General features: G+C 45.7%; 6 protein-coding genes across 6 annotated transcripts; 4 read left to right on the top strand and 2 right to left on the bottom strand.

The window, feature by feature from the left end:
- Positions 1-588: 588 nt before the first annotated feature.
- N7516_007312 (uncharacterized protein) lies at positions 589-1,526 on the top strand (the record flags this gene model as incomplete). Its single annotated transcript, XM_057220032.1, has 3 exons — positions 589-828; positions 901-1,137; positions 1,206-1,526. The coding sequence occupies 3 exons, from the start codon at positions 589-591 to the stop codon at positions 1,524-1,526; spliced, it is 798 nt and encodes a 265-aa protein (XP_057074123.1).
- A 4,856-nt stretch (positions 1,527-6,382) lies between these two features.
- N7516_007311 (uncharacterized protein) lies at positions 6,383-7,129 on the top strand (the record flags this gene model as incomplete). The annotated part of the gene is made up of 2 exons (XM_057220031.1): positions 6,383-6,427; positions 6,500-7,129. The coding sequence occupies 2 exons, from the start codon at positions 6,383-6,385 to the stop codon at positions 7,127-7,129; spliced, it is 675 nt and encodes a 224-aa protein (XP_057074122.1).
- Positions 7,130-8,776: 1,647 nt separating this feature from the next.
- On the top strand, positions 8,777-11,167 carry N7516_007310 (dynamin family protein; the record flags this gene model as incomplete). The annotated part of the gene is made up of 7 exons (XM_057220030.1): positions 8,777-8,905; positions 8,956-9,231; positions 9,284-9,431; positions 9,481-9,568; positions 9,626-9,667; positions 9,717-9,810; positions 9,860-11,167. The coding sequence occupies 7 exons, from the start codon at positions 8,777-8,779 to the stop codon at positions 11,165-11,167; spliced, it is 2,085 nt and encodes a 694-aa protein (XP_057074121.1).
- A 2,332-nt stretch (positions 11,168-13,499) lies between these two features.
- On the bottom strand, positions 13,500-14,228 carry N7516_007309 (uncharacterized protein; the record flags this gene model as incomplete). The annotated part of the gene is made up of 2 exons (XM_057220029.1): positions 13,500-13,791; positions 13,912-14,228. The coding sequence occupies 2 exons, from the start codon at positions 14,226-14,228 to the stop codon at positions 13,500-13,502; spliced, it is 609 nt and encodes a 202-aa protein (XP_057074120.1).
- A 324-nt stretch (positions 14,229-14,552) lies between these two features.
- N7516_007308 (tetratricopeptide repeat protein) lies at positions 14,553-16,804 on the top strand (the record flags this gene model as incomplete). The annotated part of the gene is made up of 4 exons (XM_057220028.1): positions 14,553-14,905; positions 14,954-15,078; positions 15,126-15,645; positions 15,694-16,804. The coding sequence occupies 4 exons, from the start codon at positions 14,553-14,555 to the stop codon at positions 16,802-16,804; spliced, it is 2,109 nt and encodes a 702-aa protein (XP_057074119.1).
- Positions 16,805-17,741: 937 nt separating this feature from the next.
- Positions 17,742-18,613, bottom strand: N7516_007307 (NADPH oxidase family protein; the record flags this gene model as incomplete). Its single annotated transcript, XM_057220027.1, has 4 exons — positions 17,742-17,878; positions 17,933-18,095; positions 18,145-18,523; positions 18,591-18,613. The coding sequence occupies 4 exons, from the start codon at positions 18,611-18,613 to the stop codon at positions 17,742-17,744; spliced, it is 702 nt and encodes a 233-aa protein (XP_057074118.1).
- Positions 18,614-19,339: the final 726 nt, after the last annotated feature.

The following is a 19,339-nucleotide window of genomic DNA, read 5'->3' as shown; positions in this document are numbered from 1 at the left end:
GACCCGGCCATGATTGACGTGATGATTGGCTTTTCGCGACGTTTTGAGGAAATATGAGGCTGTTCGCGGGGTTGCTTGAGAGATTGGAGTTGGTCTGAGGAAGCAGCAGTCCCCTCGCTTTTAAACTCGGTCGCCTCACCTTGCATATAGACTCATAATGAGATCTTTTCGGCCGAAAAGAACCCATCTGCTAGTATAGAGAGCGTCATTCTTTCAGTGAGTAAACGTAGTTCCTTAGCATCACTTCCGCACACTTCTTTCACCTCTTGCCTACTTCTTTCTTCTGGTGTCACCTCTCATCAACTTAACTTCTTTCTCTTCCAAGCATCTCTTTGCATCCACCAATCCTCTTAAGCGTCTTTCTCACCTACTATATCCTCTGCTAGCAGCTCCCTCTCTTTCAGCTTCTGTCCTGCATTGAACTGGACTCTCACTTTGCTCCGCCACGCTCATTCACAAGGTTTGTGGACTCGCCTGTTCTTTCACCTGTCTCGCCCATACATACCCGCTGCCTCAAAAGGCTCTTTGTCTCTCTTGCGCCCGACCACGCCTCAGACTAACTCACTTATTTATCTCAGATCAAGCAGCATGTCCGAGCAACAGATCGTCCCTCATAGCGCCGGCAGGCAGCTACCCCGTCCTCAGTTCTCAGTCGCAGTATCCCAGATCCTGGCTTGTCTAACTTGCATCCAAGCCAACGTCGCTGACTGGATCCGCACTGGGACCCAGTATGGATTTGGTCCCCGCTTTACGTTCCGTTGTCTTCAGGACTCCGGAGAGTCAAATGATTGCCAGCGTTGTCATCAAACCGGGACCGCCTGCGAGCGGGTAAAATAGCCCTTTCTCCCCCCTTCTTTTCTTTTATATTTCCATTTGCTGACTTCCAGTTCCTTTCGTTAGGTTCCCACCGGTATCGAGGGGCACCTTTATGAACTCCTCGCCTTAATCGCCTGGTTGAACTTGATGTGGGGATCTTACGATCCCACTAACGCGTTTTCTGACGCGTTCGTCCCGACTTGGCTGCTTCCCTCCCCTTTTCTTGCCGAGCTAGGAGATGAGATTAGACGGCTCTGCTCTTCCTTCCGGCTTCTCGCGCGAAACCACATCTTCGAGCATGGTATCCACCCTGGCTGCTCAGTATGGTCCCCTATGTTAAGCCTTCCTTTTTAGCTTCTTGCTTGCTAACTCCTGGTTTCTTATGCTAGCGTTCTCGCCGTACTAGGTACCGGAACTGGCTCCTGCACCGTCAACCCCTCCCGTCAAGTGTCGAACTGGACGGCTCTCCCGAGGCTTTTGCAGAATTTTCAATGTCCAAGCACAAGTCCACGGGCACTGAAGATCATGTCTATCACTGGTACGGGGCCGTTGTGAGCTTCCGTCGGAGGGTAATTGAAATCGTCGACGAGGGTACACTATACTCTGCTCATGAAGCAGAGTATGCGGACCGGCTTAACCGGTTTCCAGCTCAGATCCTGCCCGTGGAGCTCCGGGGCCTTGGTCTCCGCTCCTCCCGGTCCGCTCACTAAATAGCTGCTGGTTTATCGGCGGGTGCTAGCTTGGTAGTGTGCTGATTCATTGGTTTCGTGGTTTGAAAGGCGATGCCATGGGGCAGATAAGATGATTTCAATGGGGCATAAAATGCACCTCCGGGTCAAATCACCCTCGATGTGATGCCCCTTGCTCATATTTTTCTTGACGTTTCTTGACGTAGTCCCCCACCCCACTCCAGAATTATTTCTTTTCGCCCTCGGCAAAGCTAGCATGTAGTAAAAGCATGTTGTGGTAGGCAAATCGTGCCTATATCACAACAAGCTAAGCCCGAAAGTCAACCTCGGCGGCGAGATCGAGCACCTTGCTAAGCCGTAGCTTGTATCATGAACCAAGCATATCCCAAAATCAACATCATAAATCAGCAAACCACAAGCAAGCATGTATCAAAATCAGGACTCGAGTTCATAAGCAAGCATATCTTAAGGTCAAAAACCAATATCATCACCAAGCACACCACAGATCACCGCTCGAGTCCATAAACAATCGCGTATCGAAGTCAAAAACGCCTATCAACATCAAAATTCAAACTCAAAATCAAAATCAAACACATCAACATCAAATATCAAGGTCCACATCGGACCTATAAACAAGCGTATATCACAGTCAAAATCAAAAATCAACAAGACAATAAATCAACTCGTAAGGCAGGCGAAATATGACAACGCAAAAACAACATCAAAAACTCGCAATATCAATCAATAGATAGTCTCCTCCTTCTCTCACCTTCTCTCTCTCCCCTCCTTGTCCAATATTATCCATTCATCTGCATACATACTGTTTACACACGTGTTGTATTAGTTTCTGACCATTGGACTACCGATCATCCATCATGACGCATACATGCAAGTCAGGGATAATATCCATTTGAACCAACGTTTCGTTTCCCCTCAATTTAGAGACTTGTCCAGATCCAGGAAAATTGGGGTTTCTCTATATTAATGAATTTATTTCTTAGTTTCTGGACAGAAGATATACTATGTACATACCATCGAATACAATAGGTCAAATACCTAATTTACAGCTCAAGCTTAGTATAGACTAGTACAGCCCTGAGAAAGAGCGAAAAGAGTGTAAATCTTTTAGAACCCGAACTTGTCAGCTACTGTACCCGTCAAATGCACAGCTCAGATTCAATGCACGGCTCACAGTCCTATGACAGAATTCATGGAAGCTAATCTGATTCAGGGCAAGATTCGGGTGTTTTTGTCTTTCTTTCATATACCTGTTCTCCAGATGGCTCCCTTGTTCGGAAAACCGGCCCAAGGGACTTCAGTTAAAGAAGAATTTAACATAAGAATCCGCCTATAGGTCCAAATTGGTAAATTGATTAATATATCTCTTCAGATGTCCTATCCTTCTGACGCTTCCCAGGTCTATTGGCTGTAGAATCAGCCTTTCTCTTTCCTGTGTGAACATCATAATTCAAAACGTAATGTCGAAGTTTATCCATTGAAAATATTCCTTCCTGCTGTTTTTCATGACTTGGATTGTCTCGTTTTCCGACCAGTATTAACCGTTCTTTCAAACCTTCTTTAAATACCTTGTTCACATCCGGGGTTCCTAGCCCATACTCATTAATTACCGCAAAAATATGGTTCTTTGCAAGATCTTGTAAGGTTGCTCGCAGATTGTATCCGCCAGTCAAGGGGAATTTGTAGTAAATTCGTGGTTCGAATAGGTAGATAATAATCACTTCTCGATATGATTTAAACCACGTTGAAAGTATCTTAGCAAACTTCTGATGAAGGGTTACGAAATTTTTCTTTTCTATTGGTTGAGATGTTTCCTCAAAACCGGCCGCCAATGGTGGAAAATCATGGTCGGGAGTTCTAGGTGGGTGTGGGTCTATTTCTACCGGCTCGCTTATACTCTCTTCTTCAATCGCATCTGGTCCGGAGTTCGCAGATAGCTGGGGGCTTCTTTAGAAGGCGGCGAGTTCACAGGTTGAACTGTTGGACGCTCTTCTTTAAAATCTATATCTGTTTCGACAGATTCAGGCGCGGCTTCGGAAATCCCTAGGAGACTTTGTGGGGGGATAGGTTGCCGTTCATTCTAAAGCTGGTGAAATAAAGATTTTCTAAAGAAGCAGCTGATAATATCTTTTATCACTCCGAGCGACGTCATATATTCTGATTGTAACGGATCGGGACCAAACATTTGGTTGGCAAAAATCATTCTTCGCTGCCGATTATACTCCTCTCGCGTAGGGCTGTTAAAACGATGTCTCGCTTTAAGTTCTAGGTCGTTTGTCGTGAATTGGGCTGTAGTAACTTCTTCCTCTATATACCTAGGCAGGTTCCTTAAATAGCTCTAAAGTCTGTTAGACATTGATTGCACCTTATGATCTTCGTACTTGTAGAAGTCCTCCCTGCAAATAGACTTGAAAAAGCCTTGTGCCGTATGTTGCGCCACATTTTTGTCTTGAAGCAGGGTAATTTGATCAGACTTAAATCCTAATCGCGAAGCTAATATAGCAAGCTTACTTAAGCTCATATCCTCAGTGGGCCATGTATAGTTTTGTCCAATCCTTTTTAGCCGGCTTTCTTGACAGACAAAATGCCTATAAGCAAAAAGCCAAAGCTGTATTATAGATATAGAAAACGAGGATTTAGCTTCTTATATTATTATAAAATCCTGCTCTGTGGTCTGAACTTCAAGGAATCCTCTAGTTCCGATGATTTTCCATTGACTTAGCATGACCCTTTTGAGGCTTCCTTTGAATTTCGGTGGATAGAGACAGTGGAGAGCTCTTGCTGGCCGTTCAATAAATAGTGTATCTTGGATAAGCGTGTGGAGAGATATTATTCTCCCCGGTGTTTGGAGAAGTCGGCTCTTGAGGACCTCCCTATCTTTAGTAGTCCTAACATAAGGGAATAGATTTTTTGAATCCATAAGATCGGTGACGCGTTTTCGGTCTACTAGAGAGATATGAGGCATCAATCCTTTAATATGGCACACTGAATCTGAGTCCACAAGCGACCCGTATCTAGAGCCAAAAAGATGTGCCCATTGTTCCTGTATTAGGCACAAGTAATGATATAGGAGCTAGGAGGTTAGCTATAAACCAAAGATACGGATATTAAACATACATCTGGGCATTTGAGTCCTAACATCCTAGTGATTTGGGAAGATCTCAAAGGTTTCCATAGTCCAATGTATGGTAACAACTTGTCTAGAATGTCACGCCGATTAGTATTAAGTTGTAAGCGTCGTATCTGTTTCCGATAGTCTTCGGACCTAAGTCTAGCCCACTATTTTTGCTCTAGGGCAGCATTTTGTGAAATTTGGTAGAATCTGAGGGATCGATATATTTCGCCGACAGTAAAACTTACACTTGCTATCGATTCCTCACGCAATTAGGCGAGTGCGTCAGTCGAGATATCTAATACCATAGTTAGTTTTTAAAGAAAACAGACATTTGCTGATATACCCTACTGTCTAAATAGAGATCAGCCAGCCATATAATTTCCCCGAATCTCTCGCCAGCTTTCAGACGATGTTTTCCATATACACAAGTCATGAGATCCTCTCCTTCTAACGTGAGATATGGCTGATTCGTAGGATCCAGAAGTGCTTCTCGGGTGACATTTGATTTTGCAAGTGCTCTTCTCAAAGCCTCCTGTCCAATTGTCACGGAAACTCTGTGCTCAGGTTCTAGATTGCCGTAGCCTTCGATTTCAAACATTCTAAGAAGTTTCTCCACGTTTTTTCTCAGCGATTTCTCGGGTTCCTGTGAGATTATTCGCTTCAAATACAAGATTCTGTAACTTGATAATTGCGCATCCCTGATAACACTGTAGTCTTTGAAGGGCGAGGGTATTCGTTCGGTGACCAAGAAGATTTTCGCTTGTGTCCATATTTTTCGTTTTGCTTGGTATAGGAAAGGACGCATGAAAATTTGTGAGAGAGGGTGGCGGTGCTATTTTAAAATTTACCAGCGACACTTAAAAATGTGTCGCGCATTGCCCCGCGTTCATTCACTCCTCCAGTGAGTCCCCCCGTATGTCCCCACTCTCCAGTAAGTCCCTACTCCCCAGTGAGTCCCTACTCCCCAGTGAGTCCCCACTCTCTAGTGAGTCCCTACTCCCCAGTAAGTCCCTACTCCCCAGTAAGTCCCTACTCCCCAGTAAGTCCCTACTCCCCAGTGAGTCCCCACTCTCTAGTGAATCCCTACTGCCCAGTAAGTCCCCACTTCCCAGTGAGTCCCTACTCCCCAGTGAGTCCCTACTGCCCAGTAAGTCCCTACTGCCCAGTGAGTCCCTACTCCCCAGTGAGTCCCCACTCCCCAGTAAGTCCCTACTGCCCAGTGAGTCCCTACTGCCCAGTGAGTCCCTACTGCCCAGTGAGTCCCTACTCCCCAGTGAGTCCCCACTCCCCAGTGAGTCCCTACTGCCCAGTGAGTCCCTACTCCCCAGTGAGTTCCTACTCCCCAGTAAGTCCCTACTCCCCAGTAAGTCCCTACTCCCCAGTGAGTCCCTACTCAGGAGTATATCCATATACTCGCCACTAAATTCCGGGTTAAGACTTAGTTGCCGTACCTTCGTTTGAATTTGAACATTGTAAGAATGAGTGTCGCAGGTAGACTTGGGAACAAGGGTCGCAGTTAGGCTGCTGTTAAGCATAATAGCGACCTGCAGAATTCAGCTGATTGGTCTGTTCAACGGCGATTTTATATCCATCATACCTGACCCAAGCGGGGTCATTTATTATTTTTGCTGCGACCCATGTTCCTGGATTCTTGTATTTACGCTGTTGAACATTTATATACACTGGTATTAGCCACTCCCAAACCGACAAAACAACTTCCAGTCACTTTCTATTCACCAGCGAAATGTCAGAACATGGTAGAAGTCCGTCCATGGACAACCCGGCTGAGGTATGTACGAGGTTGAAGAAAGCGTAAAAAATCAATATACCAGACAAGTATTGATTTGATTATCTTTCCTAGGGACATGACCCCACATTCAATTATCAGAAACGACTTTATTCTCTGATGGACAAGTTATTACGCCAGGAGCAAGAATCTAGGCGCTACCACGGACACCTCGAGTCTAAAATCAATGTGGATTCTTCTACGTATCTAAAATTGAGGGATTATTGCGTTCAGGTCGAGAGAAAAGTCTCTGCCTTGGAGTATATACGATCGCAGCAAGAGACTTCATTACGATTCGCGGTGGAATCTTGTCAGGTTATGTCCAACAACCTCAACCTTCAAAGAAACAAAGTGAACCAGCTTGAATCTCGTCTCATTCATTTGTATCCAGCAATTGATGAAATGCTTTGTTCTTTGAATGATAACGATGGCACTCAGAAAAGCCAAAATATGGAACAACTTCTTCAAGAAAACCAGCGTCAGCGAGAGCTGAACACCTATCTTCAGGGGGCTCTTTCTGCTCGCGAAGAGATGCTACAGGACTTGAAAACATCTCTCGCAGAGGCATTTCTCGGCTTTCCCGCAGGTGATCATGACACCGAAAACCATGAGCAGCGGCAAGATGAGAGTGTACCCTCGTCTCTTTCAACTGATGATCGGTCCACTGTTAATAATTTCCCCGATCTACTTATGTGCGATACGTGATAAGCAGGTCTTAGTGGGTGCTATTGATTTAGACTTGTTTCTATTAAAGGATGAATTGGGCCATGATATGGTTAAGAGCGATGACTTTCAAGTAGTTTTCACACTAGTATCATGTCATGCCAGATATTCTTTTATCAAATTCGTGGAAGAGTTCTAAGACCATGATACAGTGGAATAGTAAATCAGTTTTAACTTTAAACTCTTCCAATTTAATTCCTAGATCCTAAGTGGAGACCCTGTTAATCCATGTAGGGCTATATTGTATTCCCTGGTAACCACTATGAGTCATTGTTATATGACAGAAATCAGGCACACGAACAATGTATGGTAAATAACAGATTGTATTTTCTCTATCGTTCTAATTTGACAAAATCCGCTTTTTATGGCTTCTATGCGGTAATTGCTTACCTAATAAAACGATGCACTTTGTATGGCAGCCGAATTGTCGAGTGGACTCGGCCTTGGTATTCGACATTATAGTACAGGGTGGATCGAAATCAGTTTCACCACCTTATAGAAATTGTTTTTAGAACCCTATTCTGAAACACCCTAATCGTTATCTGGCTTAGCGGTATTTCAAGGATTGAATCGTATGGAAATGTGTCATCACGTGGTAATGAGTGCGGTATAGTACTGGAAATATTATACCACAAATACTGCCCCTTCCTTTCTCGAACACCTCTTTCAGATATCACCACCCCATTCTTCAATGCAATTTCATCATAGGAGTCGGACCATTTACTAACAGATAGTGCGTACCAAACTAACAAATTAGATTGAGTTGATTCTACGCCAGGCATGATTTGGCAAGTCCTCAATTCTGTTGCCAATACATGATACATAGCGTGGGGCATTGCTCTAAATGATGAATGCCTTTTCGGGGAGTTCCATGGGAAATCAAAAGACTATCCCTGACCGGTGTGATCTAGGAGTACTAAAGGTCGACTTTTTCTATATGAGAGCTAATCTCAACGGGGCTTATCTGCAACCAAATAAAGTTAGCGGCAGCAAAACCGAATTATTCGTCGAAAAAAGCCCTTTAGACAAAATGCGATAATGTGATATTTCCTTAATTTCAGTATTCCTCAATTACATGAATGGGTACAAGAATGTGACTTCCTTGAGGATGCTTCGAGATGCATTCTTTGGTGATTGCTTCATATTTACCGCAACTACAGTTGTTGAGCACTTGCTGAGGACGACTAAAAAGACTCAATTTGACAGTTACATTGGCGAAAGCCTCTTTCGGGCAGCCACCCAGAACCTTCATATCACTAAGCCCATGTCTTACTCAGTAGGAGAGAGCAGAGGATATTCATGTGACTACAACTGTAACCTTACCGGGAAAGAATTCCATAATGTAGCATGGTATCCTATTGCCAATTGCAATCTTTTGTTCTGTCATTGCATACTTCAAGCCACTTGCATATCAGGCACAAAGAAAGTCGGCCAAAGAATGCTGCATGGATGGGTGTAATATAGTTACATTCAGTCTCGTGGTTGGAATGGGCTTGAATGCAGTGACCAAATGATCATAAATAAAAGGATTCCCAATCCTTGCTAAACTCCCCGCAGCATCCAAATCAATTCAATCCCCTCAGACCTGCCCTTGCTTCTTTTCTCTCATCCTCAACATCGGCAAGCAAAATGACTAGGAAACGTGCTATAGACCTTACAGGGGCAGATGGGCTGGACAATGAGAAGCGAGTAAGGCTCTTAGGGATCATTGACCGACTTCGAGAACTAGGCATCAGTGAGAATGTCTCTCTTCCTCAGGTAAGTGAATATATCGGATCCGACCATGGACTCTCACTGATCAATTGTAGCTCGTTGTAGTTGGTGATCAATCGAGCGGCAAGTCATCCCTTCTAGAAGGTTTGACGGGTCTTTCATTCCCTGTGGCCAGTGACCTCTGTACAAGATTTGCCACTCAAATCGTTCTTCGTCGAGCCCCAGAAGGGGAGGGTCGAGCCAGGATTACGATCATTCCAGGACCAACTTCGCGACTCGATGAAACCTTGAATCAAAATCTTCTAACCTTCGAAAAAACCCTGGCCGCTGCAGACTTCGGATGCCAAGAGTTCGAAGACATATTCGATGAGGTCAGGATCTCATTTTCCTGGCATTTTAGGACCCGTGTTGATATCATAACAGGCTGCTAGCTGTATGGGCATACCAGGACCAAAGGCGAAGAATTTGGAAGATGTCGAAAAAAGATTCTCAGATGATATACTCAAGATTGAGCTCTCAGGTCCAAATCATCGGCATCTCAGTGTTGTGGATGTTCCGGGTCTCTTCCACAGTGAGAAGACCCTGTACTATTTTGATGACTTAGCTAACCTCGATACAAGATCCGACAAAGTTTCAAACCGAAGAGGACCGTGCCATTATCCGGAAATTAATCGAGGATTATATGACTGACAAGCGTACCATCATCCTGTAAGTAAATACCTGTCAGAGGGTCATGGAAGAATTGTAGGGCTTACGTATCATTAGCGCAGTTATGGATGCACGTAATAACCTTGCCAACCAGGAAGTGTAAGGAAGATGCTCCCGGTTCGGTGTTGAAAGTGCTCACTTATACTAGGTTTTCAATGGCACGTGCCGCTGACCCAGCAGGTAAACGTACTGTTGGAATCGTCACCAAATGCGATGCGCTGCAGGCAGGAGATGAATCTGGTGTAAGTGTCTGATTATGTTGAGGCGAACGCCATACTGAAAACGCATCAGGTTTTGCGTATCGCTAAAAATGAGGTCGAGCGCCTCACTCACGGATGGTTCGCTGTACGAAACCGCTCCACAAAGGAAATTCAAGAGGGTGTAACTATCGAGGGCCGACATCGAAAGGAGAAAGAGTTTTTCTCAACGGAGCATCCTTGGACAGAACTCAAGAAAGATCGAGTCGGTATCAACGCCTTGAAGTCCTTTCTGGGCCACCTTTTATACGACCACATTCGCTCTGAATTTCCTGCTGTTGTGGCAGATATCGAAAAGCTTTCTCTGGAGACTCAGAAAGAGCTGGAGATCCTCGGACCTTCTCGCCAAACCCCTGCAGAGCAGAGAAGGTTCTTGACACGCCTAGCATCTACTTATCAAAACGAAGTTGATAGAGCATTGACCGGGAACTATAGTGCCGACTTGGAAGCACAAAGCCCGCTCAAGCTTCGTATGCACCTGCGGCAGCATGCAGATGATTTTGCTACATCAATGGCTACAGGGGGTCATGCCAAAGTTTTTCGTACAATTCAAGATGAAAACGATCCGGAATTTAGTAGACCAGCAGGTGACTTGGAAAATATATACGACTGGATACGACGTTACTACCTTGAGTCGCGCGGCTCTGAACTACCTGGCACTGTCAACCCTGTTGTGCTCCAGAATATGTTTCGCCAACAATCCAGTCCGTGGGAGAAAATTGCGATAGTTTATCTCGAAAAAACTGCCTCTGCAGTGCACTCCTTTAACCAACAGGTTTTTGCAAAAATCATCCCCGACAACGATGTGAGAGAGAAAATAGAAGGGGTTCTATCTCAACCCGGAGAGGAGACATACCGCCAGGCCCACAACCAGCTGCTGATGATAGTGAATGATGAACGAGGAGGAATCCTTCAGACCGTGAACCACTATTTCGCTGACACTTTATCCTCGATCCGCCAGGAAAGAGTCATAGCCAGACTTGAAGGTCTCGGGCTCCAAGACGGCTTTGGTTTCGACATGAAAACAGTATTGAAAGGTGTTCACTTGAGCAACGAACAACAAGCCGTTTTTGACATACACGATATCTTGAAAGCATACTACAAGGTGGCCATGAAGCGCTTCATGGACAACGTCGTCGTTCAAGTTTCTGAAAGATACATAGTAGGGGAGGAAGGCCCAGTGAAAATGTTTTCACCAGATCTCATCGGCGGCTTTGATGATGATATGCTGACGGATCTTGCGGGTGAGAACTTCTCCACAGCAAGCCGGCGAAACGACTTGGTATCCATGGCTGCACGGTTGAGAGAGGCATTGGACATTGCGAAACGCGCTGTGCTATGATTTCAGGTATGCTGAGTGACATTTAGTGGTTGGGGAGCCTCTCAGCAATATGTAGATTTCCCCAATAGCGCGGCTGATTCATCTCCGTATCGGGTATTTTGTGTGTAATTCTTCTGGGCATAGGTTTTTCCCACTGGGTTTTCCTATCCCCCAGCGCGAATGCGAGAAGGAATTTTTTGGGTTTTTTTTGTTCTTGTTGCACCTGCGCTTGCCTATTCGCGCGGTTTACAGTTTTTTCTGTTTATTTACGTTTATTTGAGGTTTTCTATCATCATTTCCATAAAGTGGAATTTCACAGTATAGGCTACTGCGCTACGCCTGGAAAATGACCTGTGGCTTAAAAATCCCTCAAATCAATTCAACCGCCGATAATTAGCCAAAGCATTTCCGATGTCCATTTATTTCAAGTGTGGGTCATTATGAGAATCAAAAAGTTACGTGGCACGCTGGTACTTCGACTGCCTCAAAAGAGAAGCCCCCAGCTTTGAGAGGTGTCACCGTACCATATATCCGTCGGATTACAAAAGGAACGTTCTAGAAACAACCCAGACTATTCAACGTTAATACAGAAGCTATTTTTATTTTGTCATTTACAACTGTATTGAATTACTGCCAAGACAGGGGTTCAGGGGAAGAGTAACTGTAATAAGTATAGCGTGTTTCAAGAGAGGGTTCGAGATAGATTTTCCGTGTGCAAGTGGTGAAACTAATTTCGATCCATCCTGTACCGTCATTTCTTGTCTTGTACAGTAGAAACCGATAGAATCCATCGTGCAAACAGATCAAACAAAAGAGAATCTTACATATCATCTGACCAGTTCAGTCTTGAGAGGGACCAAAATACAGCTTCAGAATTCATGTTTGCGTCTGCTGTACTGTAACAATCCGGGAATATCTTTCATTCTCTCTGTCTTGGTCAGTTTGCCACGTGCAGCCTTCGCCTATACTCTTTCGCATCCAAAAGAAGCCTGTGGTGACGCTATAGAGAATTTATCCTGGTAGGCAACTTGTTTCTCTACAAGCGAGCTACTCCCTGGGCCTGTTGGCCTCAGGCATTAACTCCCTCTTCCAGAGCCTGAGGCCGCTAAGTAATGCAAACCCTGCAAACCCTGCAAACTCTGCAAACCTTTCGAGATCTCAGGTGCTTGGAGATCTCGCTTGCTTCGTCGTCAAGTCCCTCACGTACATACGGATGCGTGCATCAGAATGTCTGCCAAACTACCTTTGATTCATCTGAATAAACCTATATCATCCACTCTGGTCTCTGACCTGAAACTTGCCCTTCGTCGGTTTGGAGCTTTCCGCCTAGCAGCACCCCCTGAAACCACGCAACGCTGTCCCAACGTTGTCATTGAAAATGCAGGCTAAACCCACTTTCCAGGAATAGCATCCATCACTGACCGCACTCTTTAGGCACGGGGCTTTTTCCGACAACCGATCGCAGCTAAGACAGATATAATGGGATACTCGCCCTTTGCTTCGGAACGTGTTCTTGGTAGGACTGAGATACCTAAAGAGAGTATCTATTTTTTCCGGAATGACGCCGAGCCGAACAATCTCAATGGTCCCTCTCGCAACTTATATCGTTCAGTCAAATCTCTTCACGAGGTAAACCGTCCTTGTCTTCTCCCTCTTATTGTGTATCGTGCTGATTTTCCTTTTCTTTAAGGAATGGACCCCTATAAGGTTGCAATTGTTGAAGACTATGTCGCAGGCATTGGATTTGAACACTCCCCTAACAGGCACGACGCTCCTCAATTCTGCCACTATCGGGATCCACTATTATGATTCTGGAAGCGATCCTGACTTCAGCGGCCATTTTAGTCCCCCCACAAAGATAGTGGAACATTAACTATTTTATTCCGGTCTCATGATAAGAACGACGGCCTGGAAATTGCGGATCTTGAAACAACAGAGAAACAAAACAGTGAAGGGGTTGGGTCGGAGGCGTCTTTTATGCACGTTCCTACTGTTGGTGATGGAGCCCCTGAGGTAGTCGTCTTTGCAGGCACTAGACTCCAGCGTTTACTCGGACGTGACCAAGTTCGGGCTTGCGTGCATAGAGTCCGCGGTCCAGGCCCGGAATGCCACAATAACTTTGGCGTACAACGATTGAGTATCGCAATGTTTTGCGCTCCCTCTAGGCCATCCACCTCACCCCCCTTGTCTTCCTCCTAGCTATGGAAGAGGGTAGGCTGGAAATACGTGGGCCTGGTTCTCTATCATATCCAGTATCTAGCCGAAAGATCGACGCCGCTATCATAACCAGTATTATTACCACTAGATACAATACGAAGAGTACTAGAGCAACAGTCTTCGAGTCAGACTCTGGTCACTCTACTGTATAGTCTGTGTGTTTCGCTGCTTCCAATCTCTTCCTTCCACCTATTTCCAGCAATTGTAGTTGGTGTTGGTAATCATCAAGGATGTGGCGAACATCACTTCCTCCCGGGACATGAAACATCTCCTGTTTTCTATATAGTTCGGGGTCGTTGCAGTTGACGTTGAGCTCTCCCTTAAGAGTCTCAAATTGCCGGCGGGCGATGGCTGAAACTTTATCCCAGTGACAGGAACAAGTTTGGAGTTTCCGAGTGTCTTTGTTGAGAGCCGCGTATAGATTAAATCTTCTGATATGTTAGATGTGCCTTGCCGACTATTAGTGAGATACTAACAGATACTTTGGCACTCCCTCGCAACTATTTTCTGTTATTATGGAAATAGGTTTGACTGAAGGGGACACTTACTGGACAATCCAGGTACGACCAATTTGAGGGTTCTCCCAGATCGCCTGCAACACACAAGACGCTTGCAATACTGCATTCATCTCTTCTTTGCCTGAATGCCTCAACTTGTCACCCGCGATATACACCCCAACCCTCTGCCCTTCTTCCGTGTGTCGAAGACGAACATCACCTTGGCCTGTGGGAACACGTATCTCCCAGCTATTGGTAACAATTACCAGCTCTATCAAAAAGTGACCTTTGATATCAGCATTTGGGAGACTCTTTTCTGTGTTTACTGCCAGGCAGGAGATAATGTCCTCTATAGGGCGGTTCGACATAGCGCATCGGATGTTGGCAGTGTAGACAAGAGAGACAACTATTTTGTCTGTGCAAAATGAAGGGTAGACCCTGCCTTTAGTACCTACTACAGCTCAGCATACCTCTCCTGGTATGACCTGTGCTGTTCCAGCAGGCGACAGACGGAACCTTGGCTTAGTGCAAGGTTCTAAATCATCTAGACCCAATTTGGATAGATTTTGTACGTCGTACAAAATTGGGCCATTTCGGGATTAGTGCAAACTCAAAATTTCAAAACAAACATGGATCGATTGTGTGTCAATGTGCCAACCCCGCTCTAGGAACCTATGCTAACCTTCAACACAATGTCGTCTAAGGTAGAGGTCAGCCCTGACCATTCCTATGTTAAGCTGGAGCTGGGTGTTCAGATTAGCACGAGGATGATAATTTCCACTATCACACAGACATGCTGTACTGGTACCGAAAAGTGGAAGCGGCTTGTCCGGTACGTGTTAGCTGAACTACACATGAAAAACAAGTCCATCAAAACTTTAGTGCATCAAGCGCAAGCTACGCTAGGACATGTGGAATCCCCCGAAAATACGATATACAACGCTCGTAGGATCGGCAGACGATGGCATGCTATTGTGTCCTGGATTTCACGGGAATCAGACCAACCGCTTACTGGAATTCTCCTTGTTCTGGAAAAGGGATACATGTAAGTATTGGAATGAATACGCACGATCTTGGCTAATCTACCAGTTAGCTGGGAACGCTATGCTGAGAGTCAATGGCGGAATGCTCTTGACAAACTCCTAAAAAAGTCGAATACATTGCGTGAAGCGAAAGAGCTAAGCGAGTTGGCTGGCAATCTCATCAAAGAAGTGAAATGTATGGTATATAACTCCAAGTATTCTACGATGCTGACACATTTACAGTGCATCTTAGCTTCGTAAACACTCCAAAGCACACGATGCTGGGTTTCAGCCGTTGTGAAGGAAGGAACGAGGCGGTTCTAAGCGACGATACCAGATCCATAGCCATGGTCTTTGAAGTGATACCACATCTGAAGGCCACCGGGTGTGCCGACTCTGCACGTCTGATGATACTTCTGTCCTATCTCGCAAACTACGAAGTCCCGGCAGATCTCCTGTGCCGCGGAGCTTCCCCTCGGAAGCGCTGGGGTAAAGATGGAGACATTGTCAAAGGAGATTCAGCTGAATTGGGCCTTTCTGATGATTTGATACGCATATGTTCCCCTGACACGCTGACGAAAGTATTGTCCAAACTCCAATCATCCTTGGCCATTGACTGGGTATCCAACTCGCGTTTCAAGTTGAGCAAAAGAGCAAGAAATGGGATGCTACATATGCTTTCTAGCAGTACTCATTCATTTTGGTGTCTACAAGCTCTCATCCTGGCGTCCCGTTCGATCCCCTGGAAGTATCTGGAGCAGACGTAATTCTACCGTCCCGATTGAGCCTCTAGCGACTAACACACTTACAGAGAACTTGACGCAAACCTATTAGTATCGCACGTTCGATACACCCTGGAACGAGCTCGACGCTATTGTAAAGTTGAGGACATGACTCCTATGGCTAGGATTGATATAGCTCTCAACGTTATTGAATCTGCTCGCTTCTCTGCTATGGAGTGGAAGCAGTCCGCGATCAAACATGCAGAAGAACTCACGGTTGGCTTAGACGACAGCTACATGCGTTCATGCCTCACGCAGAGACAATGCCTGATCCACCGGCTCTCCGGTAAGATAGATCTTGCTTTCATTTCCCTAACGGGCGGTGCCTCTTATCAAGGCAACAGAAAGCTACATGCTGCGTATGGGAATACCATGATCCAACTTGCCCTAAATCACATCCAGCTTGATCAACTTACCGAAGCAACGGAAGTGTTAGGGATATGGCAGCCGACTTCCTGGGCACATTCTGCAATGGAACAGGCTGTTCTCTTTCGTCAGCAATTGACCATGGGAAAGATATTACGTTACCAAGGCGACTTTGTAGGATCGTTGTCATACCTGGAGAGATCCCAGAACATTACGAATACCGCCAAGGATCTTATTTATCTTGAAGATACAAGTGAGCTGGCATGTAGCTTGGCTGATACGTATCTTGAGCTGGACGATCCTGCCAAAGCCGAGAGCTGTCTCCAGGCTGCGATCAACCGTCAAGCTCCAAAGCAGGGTGCATTGATCATTGCTCTTGCAGAATGTCTTTTTGCACAGAAGAGACTTGCAGGGGTAGAGGAAACGCTCTGCCGCGTGTTCCAATGCCAACTGAAGCTCATGAAGATGGATAAATTACGCCTAGCAATTGTCCAAGCTAAGCTATCTCACGTTCGGTCCCAATTTGGGGAGGCCTTCCGCTACTGGACAGAAGCGATGAGTAACCTTCGGGGATTTAACTTAGCCAGCGGACGCACAACACGCATAATCCTCCTCTCCCAGTGCGACGTTTTAAATCGTCAAGGGCTCTTCGATCTTGAGCAACAGACCCGGGATCAACTAGATGCTCTTGAGAAATGTGCTGATGCGGGTGGAGCTTTGTACTGGATTCCTGGCCTGCGTCATTGGCTGAACTATTTGGAACAATGCAATTGATCGTCATCCGGGCGTTGATGCCACATGGTAGCCCTGCCAAGCACCAGGAACGAAGCCGGCGGTTTTGTCATGGCCGGGCTTTCCAGACAGGTGTTCGCCAAGGACTTCGATCATTAGTGGTGTTATAACTAGTCCGTTTCCATCCCAATCGAGTTGGGGGGGGCGGGTGCGTACACATTTCCAAATTGTCGCAGGATTACTGTATGCGAATATTTATAATCGTAGCCGGACTACATTCTGCTTCTTCAGCCATTTTAACTGTGCCAAGTGACTGGCTCTATATCATGTCCAGTATAGATGCAGCTTAAATGATAGAAGTATGTATCGGGGCCATTCTGTGAGGTCAATTGTGACATTTAAGAGAGATGAACGGGTGAAGATGCCTCCTCCTACTTAGAGTGGATGGTATGGCATTTTCAAGTAAGATACACAAGGCAGGGTCCCACCTACGTCATGTAGGTATATAAGTATCTTTTGTATGGGAAATTCACACAAAAGATACATAAATTGTAGATTGGGTACCTGGTGAAAAATGGGTATCTAATGGGGTGCACCAACCACAAGTGCCTGGGGGTTGGGCGCTTGGCACGGTTACTGTACATTTACTTTTTCACCGGTTCCCTTATGCCATGATGCCTTCGAAGTAGCCCATCGCTTCTTCCTTTAATTTCCTGGATGTTGGTTAACTAGACGCTCGATGGATGGTTACCACCGCCACCAATTTCTTTGGCTTGGCCTATTGCTTTCGTGGGGCGCCGCAATATTTCAACATATCATTCTGCCCTCTTGTTTTTTCCTACATAGCACATCAGAACCCTAGCGACTCGATGCTGACATAGAATACCAGTAATCCCACGTGACTGTGTCTACCCTAACTCTGCGACTATACCATTCACTCCAGCGTCCGACGCTTTGTACCCCTTCCGTTCTCTCTCTCTCACGGCTTGAGGAAGGCGCGTAAGCTTCCAGTTTGACCCCAAGGCTGAAACTCAGGTTCGAATAACTCGACGTTCTTATTTACGTGTGACCTAACCAAGTTCCTGATATCATGCCGAGTTTGGGCCTGCGCACACACTAATTTCGTGATGAGTGGGCTAGTTCGTATTAGATGACGAGAACAAGGCTTACCAAGTACTAGCATTTTCCCCATTTGGCTTTCTATCTCTATATCGAGCTGCTTTTCCCAGATGGCGCGTCCGCTATGCACATCGATGAGCCCATTCTCACCAATGTGCTGGATATCATCTTCCGACTGAGCACGTAGTGGATCATAAATTGAGACATGAAGCATCTGCTTAGCGTAAGTATATAGCGTCGTCGATATAGAACTGTGTACTGACGTATCCATTATCTTGCCTGACGAGGAACTGTAGTAAGTCTCGTGCACTCTCATAGTCACCAATCCTATCCAACTGCCAGACGAGTGATATTCTCCGTGTGCATATTTGAGCCTTTTCATGGCCATCGAGGAGCTCCTTGATATATGGCAACTGAGCTGCGATGCCGATACCGGTAGCAATAAAAAAGGCATGTCCATAGTCGCCGACTTTGCTGTTTAAATTCCAATTAACAGACGATGGGCCAAAAGGGCCGTCAATCCAAGCCCCGCAGTCTCTATTTGGTTCAATGCGATCGAACAGTCTCTTTGTGAAACCAGACCGGGGCCGAAGCAGAATTGAGATTGAAACCGCCCGGCCATTGATATCATTCTCCCACCAACTGATTGTAAAAGGGTGCGACTGAAAAATATAAAATATTCCAACGGAGGGAACGCCTAGGTTGATACGTTGACCGGCGCGCACGACCCATGGTCTAGGTAATGATAGTGTCATTCGAACGACATCACCCACATAGGGTTGTAAATTCATTCGGACATGGCTTCTTCCTACCACTGCATTGCGATAGATAATACGAATTAGCTGCATCAGCCCCGTGATAACGAGGGTGCATATGAATACTAGTGGAAACACCCAAAAGTTCCCTTTAGCTGATCGGGTGTGCTGCCACACTGCGTAAATCATCGTCGCCGCGCATCCAATGTGGGTTACAAGAAATACTTCGTAGACCCTTTTTTTAACTAGTGGTAGAACCATCAAAGCCAGGAACATACTGGCGGCCTTGGCTAAGGTTTAGTATACACACACAATTTGGAGAAACCGGGAAAGCTTACCAGGAGACCGTAAAATTGCATTTCGTTTTCCCATGAAATCAGCCTCGATCGAGCAACGATTATGACATGAGCTAGAGCCTCAAATAGAGCCACTAACGCAAATGTTCGATGTAGAAATCCATAGGACTGGAGGGAAATTCCAAGAAGACGAGCAGCAAACTCGTAACCACCGCCTAAAAACATTGGAAACAAGTTAATGAGAGAGAGCTTTGCTGCTCTCTTGCCAGCATCTTGAACGGAATGGACCCGCACAACATTGCTGACGCCAGTGCCGGCAAAATAAACAACTGTGAGTATTAAATGGGTCCTTGATGTACATCCAAATCCGAGGAACCGCCAGTAGGACCGGGCATAAATCACATGGC

The sequence above is a fragment of the Penicillium verrucosum genome (genome assembly GCF_028828655.1).
Source record: "Penicillium verrucosum strain IBT 35672 chromosome Unknown utg000002l_segment0_segment0, whole genome shotgun sequence".
Taxonomy (NCBI): domain Eukaryota; kingdom Fungi; phylum Ascomycota; class Eurotiomycetes; order Eurotiales; family Aspergillaceae; genus Penicillium; species Penicillium verrucosum.
The sequence above is the reverse complement of the archived record's forward strand: the minus strand, read 5'-3'. Positions and strand labels throughout refer to the sequence as shown.